General features: G+C 39.0%; 1 protein-coding gene across 1 annotated transcript; it reads left to right on the top strand.

Moving 5' to 3' along the window:
* Positions 1 to 6,847: 6,847 nt before the first annotated feature.
* Positions 6,848 to 8,390, top strand: LOC109982644 (zona pellucida-like domain-containing protein 1). Its single transcript, XM_020631962.2, has one exon. The coding sequence runs from the start codon at positions 6,942 to 6,944 to the stop codon at positions 8,100 to 8,102; it is 1,161 nt and encodes a 386-aa protein (XP_020487618.1). The 5' UTR covers positions 6,848 to 6,941; the 3' UTR covers positions 8,103 to 8,390.
* The last annotated feature ends 8,493 nt before the right edge of the window (positions 8,391 to 16,883 follow it).

The following is a 16,883-nucleotide window of genomic DNA, read 5'->3' as shown; positions in this document are numbered from 1 at the left end:
AACAGGCATCTCGAAGAAATATTCAGTGCCTCGTAAATCAGTTTGGTGCACTGATGTGTGAGTGTGTGCTGAGAGTGAGAGTGTGGGAAAGTGTGTTTCATAGTTGCTCATTTCAAAGCTGCTGTGATAATATTTATAGATATTATTTCATATATGTATGACGTGTAGGAATAGATTAATTACCTTCAGGTTTTAATTTGTTTTTTTTTGCCATTTTTTATTCAGTGTTCATGAATATTTGTATATTTTGTATTAAAACTGTCACTTCACGCTGTTATGTTCAATTTATAAGGAAGAATGTGCAACATGTTACACATAAACACAGCAGAAATTAAGTATGTTCTCTATAAATGTCTCTCTGAGTCATGACTGTCTACAATGAGTGAGAATCTCGAGTCCCGCTGGTTGTGTTGTTGTCAGAGCTGTGTTTACATCATGTTTCCACGGAAGGGACGGCCTTGTGTATAAAGCTGTTTCAGTCAAAGACTAGAGAAAAGAAGAATAAGAAAGTCAACTCACTGCTTATTTTGATGACACATAAGTGTCTTTAGATCACGGTCATTCTGTGTCAGTTTATGTGCAACATGAAGCTACGAGATAACCAAAGTGTGCTAACATTAGCACGCTAACACAAGCAGGCCACAGGCAACTGCAGCTCGAACAATTTTGTCCGCCGCTTGCGCTTAATGGTGCTTAATTATGGTGCGTTCTAATTGATAACTCCTTTGTGCGGAGAGGGGTCGGAGGTGTGTCGCTGGAGGAGAGAGGAGGCTTCAGGATAGCGGAGGTGTCGCCAAGGAGCAGTTTGTTTTGGTTTAAATCTGGTGCTCAAGGGCGACTTCTACTGGATCAAAAAGTTGCACCTTCTTCCTTTAAATTATATAGTTATACCACAATATTTTTTGCAAGATGTTGACTTAAGGAACCGATTATTACGTTTTCGTTGCAGGTTTTATAGTGGTCAGAAAGTTTATGTTGTGTTTTTTTTTTTGCTGCCACGTCCTTGAAGTACATGAATCACTGGGCACTTTCACTATGGATTTTGTATTCACATTTTTGTATTACCTGCCTTAGGTCTACGGATTAAATGTAGCTTTATAATTCTGGCATATTTCCATAGATGAAAATGTTGATTTGTGCACTGTCCTAATTCAATAAATAAATAATTGTGTCATGCATATAACTTTACCATACAGCAGAGGTGTCATGGGGCGGGGGGAGTATACAAAGTTTTTTCATCAAGAGTCAAACTACCTCATGCTTTATGAAGCCTTTTGCTGCTCAGTTATAGTCATTCCTCTCTGAAAGGACATTGGTTGATAGTAATGAAAGGAGTTCTGGTTTCAGGACAGAGGTTTGTGAAGTCTCAAATTACCAACAAGGAAAGTTGACTGTATTGTCAGTGTTGTCTTGACCTCATTCACTCTATAACGTATACATTGAACTTGAAGTTCAATTTCAGTGCTTAGAAGGTCATGGTGTCCATTTCTGACCCTAATTATATTACACTTACACACCCAAGTTTGAATTTTTTTTTTTGAATTTTGCCATAAGAAGCATTACTGCTATTAAGTCAATCCTCTGACTGGTTTTCCTGCTACCATATAATATGCAGAGAAATCACTGTGGGCCTATCAACCAGCTCTATACTCCAGGAGATTTAAGACGTCACACAAAAACTCATTTATCTTATTTTTCTTTATGCAACTTTTCCAAATAAATGGATTTTCCAGAGAATCATGCTAATAAACATTCAGCATGTTGCACCTCTGAGCATTAACACTTGTTCATGTGTGACTTTTCATTTCCTTAGCATAACAGTTGGCTGCTGCGTTGACTATGGAGGCTTGCTTTACAGTGTGATATATTATCTGGTGTGAACCAGGTCAGTGGATATAATGGCAATGCAGCAGCCAGGCGTCAGAGGAGGAAATGTCAGAGTATGAAAAAGATGAGCTTTCAATTAGCACAGAGCCATGCATTGGGAGAAGGGGTGTGGTATGTGGGCTTTAATACATCAGACCTTTGACAGAAATACCACTACTTTGGAATTGAGGGCTTGTAGTTTGTTGTTCTTGCTGAATTGTTTTATTATCATTTTATCCAAGTGGAAGGCAAATTCTCATTGTATTGACTCTCTTTTATGTCATTATCAACATTTATTTCAATCCTTAGACAAACCCATTGAGGGAGAATTTACCATGGCACAGACCAACACAGAGAAGATACAAATAAAAACACATTTTCACCAGCGCTATCGATGTGGATCTTTGTCACACACACACACACAGAAGATTTGAAACTTGACTTGACCATCTTTACTTACAAAAGACTTGTGGGGGATTTTTTTTTTTCTTAAGGCGTTAAAATTGTTAAAGATCAAACTTGAAATTCAAGTTTGGTTGCTCACTCGTGGCTCAACTGAAGGATTTTCACTATAACTCAGTTCAGTTTTGGTAAGGGGTAACGCCTTGGTAGTGTTTACAGAAGGAGGTGTAGGAGGACTTGCCTCCAATAATAACGGTTTTGGGGCTGATTAAATGCTAAAAGTATTTATTTGTATCTTTAATATAATCAAGAGCTGAAAAAGACGCATTCAGACTGACAGGAAAGAGTAGCATCTGCACTGCATGCAACTTATACATACATTGCATCAAAACACGCTCACTTGCAGTTAATACTTGGGACATTACCTGTTGTGATCACACACCTGCTCACTCTGTGACTAAATCTATTTTGTACGAAGGGGCTTACAGGTTAAGTCCATTTAATGTTCAGTACATTTAGACTATCACATGTAGCAGACATGCTTAGGGGTGCAGAACAAGTCTGTAAGCGGCTCTCGTTGAACCCATACTATTTACTGTACTTAGGCTGAGTTCTGATCACGCTGGTCTGGGTTTTCTTTTGTTCGTGGCCCTTTGCTGCATGAGGACATAATGCCACACTTGCTAGTCGGTTATGACCGTTAGGGGCCGACCTGCATCCCGTAATAGCTCTGACTACATCTTAAAACAATAGAAGCTTTGGTCAGAGCAACAGATTAACACTCAGCTTGTATTCCCTGCACAGTACAACTGACAGAAGGGCACTTCACATCCTCTGTCTTGAAAGCTATCATCACCTAACTGCTCCTCGCCGCCAGACAAAATAACCCATAAGGCCCAATCATAACAGAGAGCCGTTTTGTTACAGCCTGTGTAGTAAAACTGCGACCCAAGGTTGTTTTTTCCCTGGAAAACTATATTCCCACCTTGTTTTTTCTCACTCCATGTTTCTGCTCCTGCTTCTCCTCAACACCACAGAGCCTCTGCTACATTCTGACCGTTAATCACAAAGCTAGAGCAGAGATGAGAGGTGAGCAGGAGAGCAGGTGACCCACCCTCGCCCCCAAATCCAACTCTGGTTTTTTATAAATTCACAACAGGACAAAGTCTGAATCTGTCAGCCTTCCTTGCATTTCTTATCCATAAAGGACAACAAGGGATCTAACGGGACAGTGATCCGTGTGCAAGAAATACAAAATTCGAAGTTTTCATTCAAACATATCTGCATTCATCTACAAAAAAGCTTAGGTCATTTTTAAAAATATTTTTAAATCCTAAATCTTTAGAGACTATATCTCAATCAATGTTTTTTCTTTTTTTTAACAACACCAATCATACGAATGTTATCTCAAGACACTTTACTATAACATCTGGTCCAGGTAGTACTCTTAAGCCCTGTATCTACCAAGTGGTCAGGTTCAGTTTGGAAGGGTACCATAATAACTGATCCGTATTGTCTGTTTTTGGTCCCCTTCTGTTGGGGGTGCCAAGCATATCGATCTGACCCTAAAGGTCTACGTCCTAATAAAAATACTTTATTGGATATTGAGCTTAATATGATTAGCTTATGTAACTTAACCTCCAACACATTCTTTCATACTTCTTTTTAAAGATATTGTCTTGGTAAAAAAACTTTTGCCTTGATTCCATAACATAGCTTTACATTAAATACGAGTACACAGAAAGATGGGGAGAGGGAATGTCATGCAGCCAGGGGCCTGGGTTGGAGTCACTGTACTAGGTCAGTTTCCAGGGCGTGGTGTGTATCACTCTTATATCCTTTTATATCCTTTCAGTGTCTACTGTACTTACATAAAGGTAGAAGGTGTGCTATGACAGGGGGGACCTTTCAAAAAGGTCAAAATGATCGATGTCCTCATATGTAACAAGTGATGAGTAACATTTTCAATGCACTGCATCTACTGTATCTATCTATTGATCTATCTATCTATCTATCTATCTATCTATCTATCTATCTATCTATCTATCTATCTATCTATCTATGATTTGAAATGATCATTTTGAACATGCAGTAAATGGGAAATGATCCTACAAACCAGCAGAGAGATAAAGTCATATTTACAAGTGATGAAACTTATTATGCTGAAGACACTTTCACAAAATAGGAGTGGGAACAAATACAAACTTATTCAATCACACCCCAAATATACCCGATTTTCTTTTATCATAAACTAAATTAAAAATGAATCTTAAAATTGTGTCAATATATATTTGATCTATTAATAATTGTCTTGTAAAAACATATATTTCATTACTTATGTTTATCTCAATCAAATATATAATGTAATATCATATGAGCCGTTCTTAAAATGTATTGTAATATTACTCAAATCTGAAAATTAATTATTGCCTTTGTGTTCCTCGTCTGCTGTCACAAAAAGTAATTTTTACAAGATAGTATCGAGTGAGTAATTTCCATGTTGAAAATGATATTTAATAGATAATCTGGAGGTCTGTATAATATTGTTGTTATAATGTTTGACACAGCCATGGGTTTGTTTGTCCCATGTTTTGAAAGATAGTCCTATATTTACTATCCATCACCTGATTAATGCCTAAAACGGCCAATTAGGAAACTAGACAAATTTTTCATCAATATCAGTGGACTTAAAATGGAAAAGAGTGGCCAGAATACAGGACGCACATGTTTGTAGTGCCATTGTCAAAAATAATCACTATCTACGCTGACTGCATTAAAACCTTCAGCTTTATAAGATTAGAAAATGTTTACAAAGTGTGTTTCCCTTTGTGTGTTATCTCTGTCTGTCTAATTGTACTCAGGTTTGTTTATGTAAGTTTCTTCAATGAACTACTTCAATGTAGGCTGTTTATAATTCACTGCAGTGCTATTTAAGCCTAGCCTGGTCCTTGTCATAGTTCAAGTAAAGAGCTGCTTCCTTTGTCTCTGCTGACACTGCTTGGATTCTGTTACCTTAATGATACACTGCAGGATCAGCTTGCCCTTTCATCACTTCAGTCTCTGAATATACGCTGGCGACAAAAGTTGACCAACATGTGTTTAAAAACAACATAATAGGTTAATGCACCTCCCTAAATCTGCCTTTAACCCTTTGAAACTAAATGATAAATTACTATTAGGACAATAAGCACTAATTTGCTGAGATTGTATCCCCCTTAAAAGATTGGAGGAACCCACTTTAAGGTGGATTCATAAGTGTTCTTTTAATGCTTTGAGTTAAAAATGAAAGAGGACAATCAACCACCTAATATCACTGAATGTTTAAGAGTTCCATGATTAGCTGCATCCTGTCAATAAAGGTGAGTATACGTCTTAAAATTATGAGACATTTAATCTTTTTCTTTGTATGGAGTACTTGTCAGGAAGCAAAAGACTTGATACAGTGACTAGTCAGAAATTAAAGTCTGGGGTGCTGGTTGTCTCGTGGTTGTACGAATGCCATAGTCCTCCAATTGGGCGGCCCGGGTTCAAATCCGACCTGTGGCTCCTTTCCTGCATGTGGTTCCATACTCTCTCTCTCCCCAATTTCTGACTCTATCAGCTGGGTAAATAAAAGCATAGAAAGCCCAAAAACAAACCTTAAACAACAAAAAAAAAAGAATACTACCAAGATGTGTTAATGAAGAAATTAGGTGTCTATATCTAAGTATTTTGTACATCTCATTTCAAGACCCTCAAGTAAAATGTGCTTGCTGCATTGGCAGATTTTTTTTTTTACTTTTAACTATCGATTCAGGCCTCATTTCCTGCTTTATATATCTTGAAATAAGATCAATATCTGAACTTGTCAGGTGAATGTGACAAATTAAAAAAAAAAATTTACAAGAATTTAGACCAATACCCCAATACAGATTTGTGTTCTTCCAGTGTGGATGTCTTTCGTTTTATCCTTTTCTGTATGCATGTTCAAAAAAGCACATCAAACTAATTTGTTCTCGTCCCTTTTCATTTAACAACCATCTCATTGTGCATTAATAAACAACTCAAATGTCACAATTTAATACAGACAACATAGCATTACTATGAAGGTCCATTCCTTTCCATGTTGTTTTTGATAACGGTTATTTATGTCAAGGAAATGCAAGAATTGTTCAGAGAATCCTGGACTGGATCCCCCAGTGGGTCAGTACCTTGCTTCTTGAATCTTAAGTAGGTCATTACTGGAGCTGCTAGGGCTCCAACCGGACAGAAAATCCTTCAAAGTATTGTGTGTATTATGCAGAATCCATACTATGTAGTGTTATGTTCACTTACTTGATATGGACATGGAAGACTATATTTTAAAGCAAACTCAACAAAGGAACACAGCCATTGTCCCTGTATTTCAAGACTGAAAGATGCTTCGAGTTTCAGTTGCTGCCCTTAGGATATGGTCCAGTCTAGAGCTCTCATACTTAATACAATGCAGTTGTTCACAAATAATGAGGTGCTTGACCTTCTTTTGGACCAATCCCAGAGGACACAAATACCTATAAAGACCCCTAAATCCAGCCCGAAGACTTCAAACAAACTGAGAAGATCTACCAAACCTCAGCAGCAGCAGTACAGAGAGCAGAGTTAAGATTTTTTTTGCAGAGAAGTTAATACATCTACGGCAAAGCTGAAGAAATACCATGAAGATCATTTTAATTTTACTATCCATTATAGCGAGAAGTACTCAACTTACGCTGAGTGACTGTGGCACAGAAGCAAGGCGGCCACAGGTGAGCGACATCGCGGTGCAGTGTGGCACTGCATCCATTGGTCTGGCCATTCAGATCTGCCCGGTCATCTACACTGGCTACAATGATACTCTTCTGATCCTGAACCATATGTTGGACCTGCCCTGTAGAGCAACCCTTGATGAGTCTGTGAGTCCGCCTGTTGCTCGCTTTAACTTCCCTCTCAATATGACCCATGCCTGTGGAAGCACATTCAGGACCAGCAGTGCTGCTGGGACGGGTATATTCTCAGACTTTTCCAACGTTCAGACAGTGAACATCAGTGGTGTTATTCGCTCTGTCGATCCTACAACAGGTGCGATCACTTACAATGCTGAGCTGAAGTACTACTACTCCTGTGCCTATCCCCTTGAATACCTGATCAACAACACCCAGATTGATGTGTCAGCCTCCTCCATTGCAATCAAGGACAACAATGGGAGTTTCATCAGCACCTTAAGCATGGAGCTCTTCAAGGATGCCAACTATACCAGACCAATGGCCATTCCACAGCTGGGGATTGAGCTGAGGACCAACGTGTATGTCGAAGTCAAGGCCACCAACTTGACCGGGCAGTACAACGTCCTCCTTGACCGGTGCTATGCCTCTGTCTCCGCACTGCCTACCAACTCCAGCTACTTCAACCTCTTTGTCCCCTGCTCAAAAGATCGTTTCACCACCATGGTCGAGAACGGCGACAGCCAGAGTGCCAGATTCCGCTTCCCGGCCTTCCGTTTCATCGAGCAGCAGAACGAGACCGTGTCCACCTACTACCTCCACTGCATCACCCGGCTGTGTGAAATCAGCACCTGCAGCACCTTCAAGCAGTGCAGCAAAAGACGGAAGAGGAGCTCCCTGGACACATCTGTCGATGGCATAAGCAAGACGTACACCATCACCTCTACGGAGATCATCACCAAAGCTGACACCAATGAATCTAAAGAAAAGCCCCTTGTTGCTGAGGAAGAAGAGGACTCTGCCGTTGGGCTTGGAGTTGCTGTTGGCATCCTTGCCTTTGCTTGCATTATTGCCCTTAGTGTTTCAGCTGTGTTTTACAAAAGGCTCAGGACCTAAGGAGGCATTCATGTGCTTAATGCAGAGTACTTGCCTCAGGCCTTTGGGTAGAATACTTTTTGAGGGGTACTGTATTTGCTCATTGATTTTACTTTTCTGGTGGAGGACAGGGGTCAGCTCATCACTGCTGTGAGATCTTTGTATGCCTGTAACTGTAGCCCTACCTGTGTATCACTCCTGGAGAAATAGTTGGGAGAATGGTCTGTCTTTTGAAGATTCAGTAGATCTATTTGTTATTGTTTAAAATTACTAAACCTCCAAATTGTCAAATAAAAGCTATAAGTGTTATTACATGTCTGTCTTTATATGCTTTGACAAAAAAATATAAAAAAGAAATGGTAACTGGAGAAAAAAAAAATATCCAAAAACATTACAGGGATCCCAGACTGTATATGTGGAATGACAGGTGTGTGGGGTGTTTTGAAAGAGAAGTCAAAGTACCTTTCAAAGTATTATCTCTCTAATTTATTGAAATCCTCTCATTAATGGGGAACAAATGAAGCTATTACATGACAATGTAACCTTGCCTAAATGGAGAATCAAATTGTGTTTGTCATTCACTTACAACAGATATATTTAGTATTTTATGCAAAACCATTCATCAAGCCCATAAAGCACCTTAGGCCCCACCACCCTGATGCATATCTCCTGCAAAAACTCCAAAGTCTTAAAATACTGAAGTGTGGAAACGGCTCCATTATGATGTATCAACATTTTAACCAGTGACTGTAGAACAAACCTTCCTTTGTTTGGTAATTCTCTGAAGTAATTTACTGCTGTAAAATAATAACTAGTAACAATTAAAGTGGAAAATAAATTGATGAAATCCAAGAGTCTGTGTCTTCTCTATGCATATTTTTCATAAAAAATAACCATCAAGACCGAGGTTTCCATATTAAATGTGGATGTATTAAATGTGAAGGTGTCCTAACCTTGTAATACTTCAAATGGCCTGCAGGTGGCAAAGCCACTAGTTATACACAGAAGTCAAAATGTAGAGAATACTATGAGAAAAAGATGCTACTTTTCAAATGATTAATTACTTATATAAATGTTGATCTAATGATTCTATTGTGTCAACCTCATGATGATGATTCATCATGTATATATCATCATCATGTATGTATATATATGTGTGTGTGTGTGTGTGTGTGTGTGTGTGTGTGTGTGTGTGTGTGTTTGTGTGTGTGCAACATCTGTTTAAACAGACCTGTATTGACACCAAAACAAAAATTTTGCTAATTAAAACTTACAAATGATTCTGATAAACCATACATACATGGATAATGTGTGGTTAAGGATTAACAGTTAAACATTTTACAGGTTTTGTAGCTTTTTTTTAAAGATCTCATTCCAATAAGGTGACATCTTACTCAAAAAATAAGACCCACCTGACAAAATGCTAAACTTAAACTTCTCAAAAACAAGCCTCAGATAAACAGCTGGTGATGTAATGGCGGCTCCTACCACTATTTATATATGGGACGGGGTTGATGGCCCTGCTTTAAGACAATAAAGAATTAATTAATTTTCTAACCTTGTATATCCCTGGACTGTGGGGTAGACCGTAGTACCTGAAGAGAACCTATGCAGACACATAAAGAACAAGATATCATTACATTTGATAAGCTATGATAAACATTTATTTAATCCTTTAAATGTTTCTGTGCATATCAAAGCTCAGTGTTTGCTCTGGTACATTAAACTAGTACTCCCTCCTCATGCTCCTGTGTGAAAGTCTCCAGAGTTTTGTCCGCCCCCCCAAGGCCTGTGTGTATGTCAGAGGAGGAAACTGGCTGCCTATGTGGACACTCAGGGCTGTATATCTCTGACCCCACTGGGCCACAAACTGCCCTGTCTGTCTGTGATGAACTACGGAGGTGGAGGTTGATGAATGGAAAGAGGATGCTGAGCCCCCTCGTGAGGGTTATTTCACCACTAAAGTTTTCTTGGTGCTTCTTTTAGTCTTCTCAAAGCAGAACAAAGACAGCTAGTTTCCTACTTCAGATGACAAAAATGAACATTGTTGAAAGATTGAAAGATTGTTCCTGAATCATCTTTTTTTCCCATGCATATAACAAGAATTCATGAAAAAAGTTACAATAACATGCCTGCTGAACGACTAAAACATTTGTCAAACAGGATTGTACTAACTGTCTCAGACCGTTTGAGGAACTTTTTTATTGCTCAGGAATGTAAAATGCCAAAAGTTGCTGCTAAAAATAAAAGATTTCTTAAATTTTCAGACTTAGCAAACCCAGGAAATAATTTAATAGTGATAAATAATCATTATGTGTAGAACACTCTTATACATTCATGTTACAAAGGTTTGTAATGATTATCAGAAAACAGAAATCATGACGAGGAATTCATTTAAAAACAAATTCAACACTAAGACAAAATACTTGTATGTGTATATCTGCTTGGCAATAAACTTGATTCTGACTCTGATTGGAAAGTTTGCATTAATTTCAGCTGGCAGGAAACTATGGTTATACTGAAGTAAAAAACACAAGATATTTAACATATGTATATATATATATATATATACATTTACTATTAAACTACCTAGCTACCTGCCACAAAAGAGAGTAATCTATTAGTGTATGATATGCTAGGCAGCAGCAGCTCAGTCCTTAGGGACTTGAGTTAGGAACCGGAGGGTCGTCGGTTCAAATCCCGATGCGGACCATATATGGATGTTGGTCTGGTAGCTGGACAGGTGCCAGGGCAGAGAACTGCTGAAGTGCACTTGAGCAAGGCACCAAACCCCCAAACATCCCACTAGTGCATGTCCACAGGTCCTGTTTGTGCATGTCTGTGTCTATGTGTGAGAGAAGCATGTCTCTCAATAACAGAGTCTAAAAAAAACAGAACTTCCCTCAGGGATTATATAAAGTATGTAAGATAAAAAAAAAAAACACACTAAAATCATGCAAACTCTTTTTTTTTTAAATTCTCTCTAATGTGCTTTCTGATGGTCATTGAGGTATGTTTTGTGACAAAGCCCGCCATCTTGTTCTCCAGAGAAGTACCTTAGTAGTTATTTGCAAATACAACACAGTATCACCTAGCTAGAGAGTAAGTCCTCTCACAGCGTCACACTGAAAGGTAAAGACATACAGGAATAAGGAGTTTCAGAAGAAACAGTTGGCTTTGTTGAACATCTCACCATAAATCAACCCACACACAAAGGTGATCTTCACATACAGCACATGGAGCAACTTATACACGGGTGTCATACTGCACCCATAACCCGATCAGATCATTATTCGTTGTAACAACGAGCTGATCTGGAATTGAACCGTTTCCCAGCGTCACGCCGGATTTGATCTATGGAAAGTAAGCATCCAACGAGGTTTGGCAAATAAAATGATAAGAGGAGATGGAGAGAGAGGCAGAGGGAAAGAGGCCCATTTTTTGATTGCTCTCCTGCGTTTAAGCGTTATATATTCTACGAGATGTATTCTCTAAGGCTTTCTTCAGGGGGTTTAGTTTAATGGGAAGGCTATTTGTCATCCTGACTGTCCCTGACTCCAGCTGGCATGTGTATGAGTGAACGCAGCAGATTGAATTTCATTTACGCTCAGATTGGAACTTTAGTCCAACCTTGCAAAGCAGAGCTCATCTGAAGGCAAAAAATCTCATCGGCAGAGTTGAACCACAAAGAACCAGAGACTCACTGGCAGAGGTCAGAGGAAATATTATGAAGGGAGCAAAAGCTGCTTGGGTTGTGGTCAGAGAGAACGCATGGGTCCACTGACCAGTATGACCAGTTGACTACCCTGGCAGACCAAAATGTCAAAGATGACGTTTTGAGAAGTTGACTTATTTTTAAGTTTTGTTTTGTATGTTAGTGTTGAAGTGTACTTACTTTGGTTGCCTACACATACTGGTTACACAACCTACAAATGTACATTATACTATTTAATTCAGTGGTTCTCAACTAATCAAGCCTCAGGACCCACTACTAACTCAAATGTCAGATATTGATCAACCAACCAGATTTAATTGATTCAAAAATGTGCAGTTTGCAGCTTCCGTCAAATTTTTTGTAGCTCAGATGATGCCAAACATCTGATGGAAGAAAAAAATAAACTGAACAAAACAAACATGTTTCAAAAAGCGCTCTACAAACTTTGACAATATGCAGGTTTTGCTTGCGACCCACTTAAAACAGCGCCGCGACCCACTTTTGGGTCCGTATCCACCCGTTGAGAATCACTGATTTAAATCATACATTTTCCAAACCCTAAGATAGATTTTCTGTCTTTCTGTCTAAAATGAGACCTCCTTTATTTTCAGATTCATTCATACTTTCATTCAACTCCTCTCTCTCTGCCTTGATTTCATTGGATTATTTCTATCTGGACTTTTAAAATGACATGTGAGAGGACGGACCTTTTTCCTGTAGCATGTTTCTATAAGCAAATGCGTTATGTCAAGGTTCAAGTCAACTGGCTGATAGTTTCAGTCACAGAACATTTGAGAAAGAATAAACAACAGGAGATGTAGCATCAAAATCTACGATAATAGTCAGTAATGAAATCAGAAACCACCTGGCTTTGCCGACATTTCAGCACACATACTTTATATCAGTGTCATGTATCCTGTGATGGCCTTACAGACCTCATCGTGCTGATATGAGAACAGCGAGCGGCCTTGAGCAGCGGTAGTGAGATGATGGCGGGGCATGCTAAACATATTATGTGAGTTTACGAGTGAGCAGCAGGAGGTTGGCAGTCTGGAAGACGGAGGAAACAGGAGGAGGAAGACCCGCTGTCCATAAACATAGGAGGGTGTGCACGTGGGAGTCTGTGTGGGAAAACCCTCAAATTAATCTACCGTATCAGATGTAGTTCTGGTAACTTAACTGTTACTCTTTACATTTTTTATCTTCTGTTCCTACTATATATTTGACTGTGTATCTGTGATGCAGATTTTCTCCCCCATGTTGCTTGATTTCTCTCAGCTTTTTTAACTATATTTACTCTTCTCATTGGGTGCAGGTAAGTGAAAGTTTAAAGTATATATACAGGCATACAGTTTCACTCTATAAATCTGCTCCTCCCTGCAGCGAGAGATGAAACTACCTCCTACTGGGTTGGCATGGGCAGACAGAGGGAGCCTCATTCATCATATCAGCACCACATGGACGCCTGCTGTTCAAGCTACAGACTGAAAACCTTTACAACTTATCTCTGTATGTTCATTTGTTGCGGTCTCAATATTCCAAATGTTCCCCCTGTCCCTCTGGCATTTCATCAGGCTATTCAATTAAAACTTTAGGTAACAGATTCATCAAAGAAGGGGTCAATCTGAAATGCTTTATTAACATAGATTGGATACTTTCTCTCAGAATCAGTTAAGACGATGATGGTTAGTTTGAATGTATTTTAAGTTTGTTGTATAGTAACAAAGGCTGTTTTTGACCACCAGCCCCGACTTAAGTAATGAATGAATGATTGCGTCCAACATGTGGCTCCTTTCCCACTCTCTCTTAAGATTGCCTACTCTATCCTATCCTATCTAAATAAAGGCATAAAAGCCACCCACTTAGGAAGAGCAGCAATTTTCTTCCTCTTAAATCAGACAAAACTGAAGTTATCAAGCTTGACGCCTAAACACCTAAGAGACTTGTTATAGATAGATAGATTGATAGATAGATACTTTATTACAGGAAATTACACCATCACAGCAGCAACTGCAATCACAGTCCAAACACTAGCTGGCAGCAAGCACCACTGTAAGGATTTACGTGGATTATATTTTATCAGTATATGTCCTAAAACTTCCAGAGTAACCCAAATTTGAAGGTGAGTCTTTTTTTTTGCACATGCACCATCTGAAAGTTAGGCACCTCCTGTCTCAAAAGATTCAGAAAAACAAGTCCATACATTAAGTAGGTTAATTGCAATTCTCTATTCCCCATGAGAACAAAAATCTCACAGCACAAGTTCTGACGATAACTACTTGTCTCTCCGCCTGTCTTTATTCATCTGTCCATCCTGCGTCTTTCTATACATCAGTGTTTCCATGCCACTGTTGCAAAGTGCTTGCTCAAGGTGAGTTAATGTAGGTGGTTGCTGGCATTGAATTCAACATATTTTTATAAAAACAATGACATTTCTCAGTTTCAATATTTTATATGTTTTCTTTTTGCTATTTTTAATTAAACATGTGTTTTCAGTCTTCTGAAACCACATGTTTAATTTACAGACCTTAAGAGTCGTCATTCTGTTTTCATTAAGATTTCAGACAACTTAATCAGTATTGGGTGGGTAAATTAAATAAATGACAGATTGAATAATATTAAAGGACAAAGGAAATACAGAGTACATACATGCATCAAACCCACATGGCAGTGATTGAGCCAAGCTGTCTGTTGGTCTCACAGTCTGCCAACATGCCAAGTCATCAAGCGTCTCACTTTGACCGTGGACTCCATGAACGTGACCCTCCAAACTGCAGAGAGATTTACGGTTCAGCTCAAAGCTTAGATCTTGGATCATGTGCTTTGGATTTCAATCTGAAAGAGGTTTTCATTATTATGATCATTAAAGAAAACGGGAAACGTTTCAATACTAAATGCTGCTGACCCCCGGCCCTGATCATGCACCGAACACAAAGAGAAATCAGGCCTAGGGTCTGAAATTTCACCCACTGGTGTTCTCCAGCTGTGTGGGTTTGTGTGTGTGTATACCGAGAGTTTTCTTAATTTCTGAGACCTTTTTGAGACCCATTACTGGCACTCTTTTCAAGATAATTTATATGATGATCACCGTATCTTTTACTTTTACGGATCTACTCGTGTACCCACATCCTCTGTGCTCCATGTCCAATCGGGGGTTATGATAGTGAGGCACATTATTATTAAGCTAATTATCCAGAGGAGGAGGGCAAGAATACGCCATTTGATGCTCATAGTGAAGGGGAAAAAAGTTTCTCAAATGTAATAAATTCAGTGACAAAGCAACGGAGCAGTATTGTTTGATGTCACAGAGACATTTTATTTTATTCTCAGTTCAAAAAGTGCTTCATCCAAACGCTCCCGAGCACACAGTCAGCGATTTACTACCTGAAAAAAAGAAAAGGCAGGTGGACACAGGCCCTAAATTATTATGATCTGAGGCTCAATGCTGATACTGAAAAAGGACTGGAAACAAACCAACCGTGCAGTCTGACAACTCATCTTAATATTTAACACACTACAGCAGCACAGTGGGACAGTAGTTAGCACTGTCAGTTCAGCAGTAAGGCACCTGGCTTGAACTTCTAGCCAGCTTGGGCCCTTCTGTATGGAGTTTGCATGTTTCCCAATATATGCAGGGATTCTCTATGGGTATTCTTGCTCGCTCTCACAGTCCAGAGACAAACTAGTTGGGTTAATTGGTGTACATGTAGGTGTAAATGTGAGTGGACCATTGTTTGTCTCTACATGTCAACCCTGTGATTGAAAGGCTGGGATTGTCTTGGCCCATTACAACCCTTTTATCGGATGGATGGATGGATGGATAGATGGATCAATGGATAGATAGATGAATGGATGGATGGATGAATGGATGGGTGGATGGATGGGTGGATTGATGGATGGATCAATGGATGGATGGATAGATGGATCAATGGATAGATAGATGAATGGATGGATGGATGAATGGATGGGTGGATTGATGGATGGATGAATGGATGGGTGGATGGATGGGTGGATTGATGGATGGATGAATGGATGGATGGATGGACAAACAACTTGTCAAACAACTTCACTGTAAGGTTATCCAATAATCCAAAACACATTTAAACATCAGTGGTAATTTCCTAACATTCATTCAGACAAAATAAGTCTGGAACATTTCTCAGCAAAATTACCCATCAATACTAGGCCATCATTTGTACATATGATGCATTGTCTTGTTCAGCATCATAGAGTTCTGGTGCCACATAGATGTTGCTGCAACATCAATTTAACAGGACAGTTTATAAATTGCAGATGTCACAGAAAACCCACTCATGGCTTACTCGCTTCTCTGAATACAGAACAAGACAACAACTTCAAGGTCATGGGTGGCATGTTTGTGTCTGGGACTTTTCATTTTGGAAGTCAGAAAAAGCCCCAAGGATGTTTCACATGTCAGTTTCATACCAACAGGAAATATGGACAAATACTTGTGTGAAAGATCTGTTAACCATGTCTGGAAGCACAGAGGTCAATTAAAGGATTTAAGAGGCAGAACTGAACTAAAATGTTTTTAAACCATTTATTTTGATGATAGTTTTGCTAGGTGGACAAATAACAGTAATCACTTTTAGTTTCCATAGATGTAACAGAGAACAGGAACAATGGTTGGCTTGTGTAAACATCTGATGGATCAGTAATGAAAGGATCTGTAACCAATTCAAACAAGCCGGATTATGTTCTCAACAATGCTTGTTCTTTGCTGTGAAATCAGCTGTTTATGTTGTACTCCCTGTTGTCAGAGAACAGTAGACTTCCACCAAGACCATCATTGGTCAATTGCCATTTGGTATTCATAGTGTAGCTTTGTGGTCTGATTTGAAACTGAAAATACAAGAGTATGTTGGATTTTTTCAAAAGCTTTTGCTTGGCACAAAGACCTCACATTGTGATAACATGAGGATTTTTTTAGTAGCATTTCTAGCAAATGACCACTGGGAATATTGAGAATGTGGCAGAGCAGCTGCACAATATCCACTTCTTGTAATACATTCATGATTTCCACAATTTCCCAGTTTGGGATCAATAAAGTAATTCTATTCTATTCT

This window comes from Labrus bergylta, chromosome 13, assembly GCF_963930695.1.
Source record: "Labrus bergylta chromosome 13, fLabBer1.1, whole genome shotgun sequence".
In the NCBI taxonomy this organism is placed as follows: domain Eukaryota; kingdom Metazoa; phylum Chordata; class Actinopteri; order Labriformes; family Labridae; genus Labrus; species Labrus bergylta.
This window is presented reverse-complemented; position numbering and strand designations above follow the sequence as displayed.

What these genes read in the sequence shown, in the direction of transcription:
- LOC109982644 (XM_020631962.2), top strand. Translation starts at nt 6,942, where the DNA reads ATGAAGATCATTTTAATTTTACTATCCATTATAGCGAGAAGTACTCAA.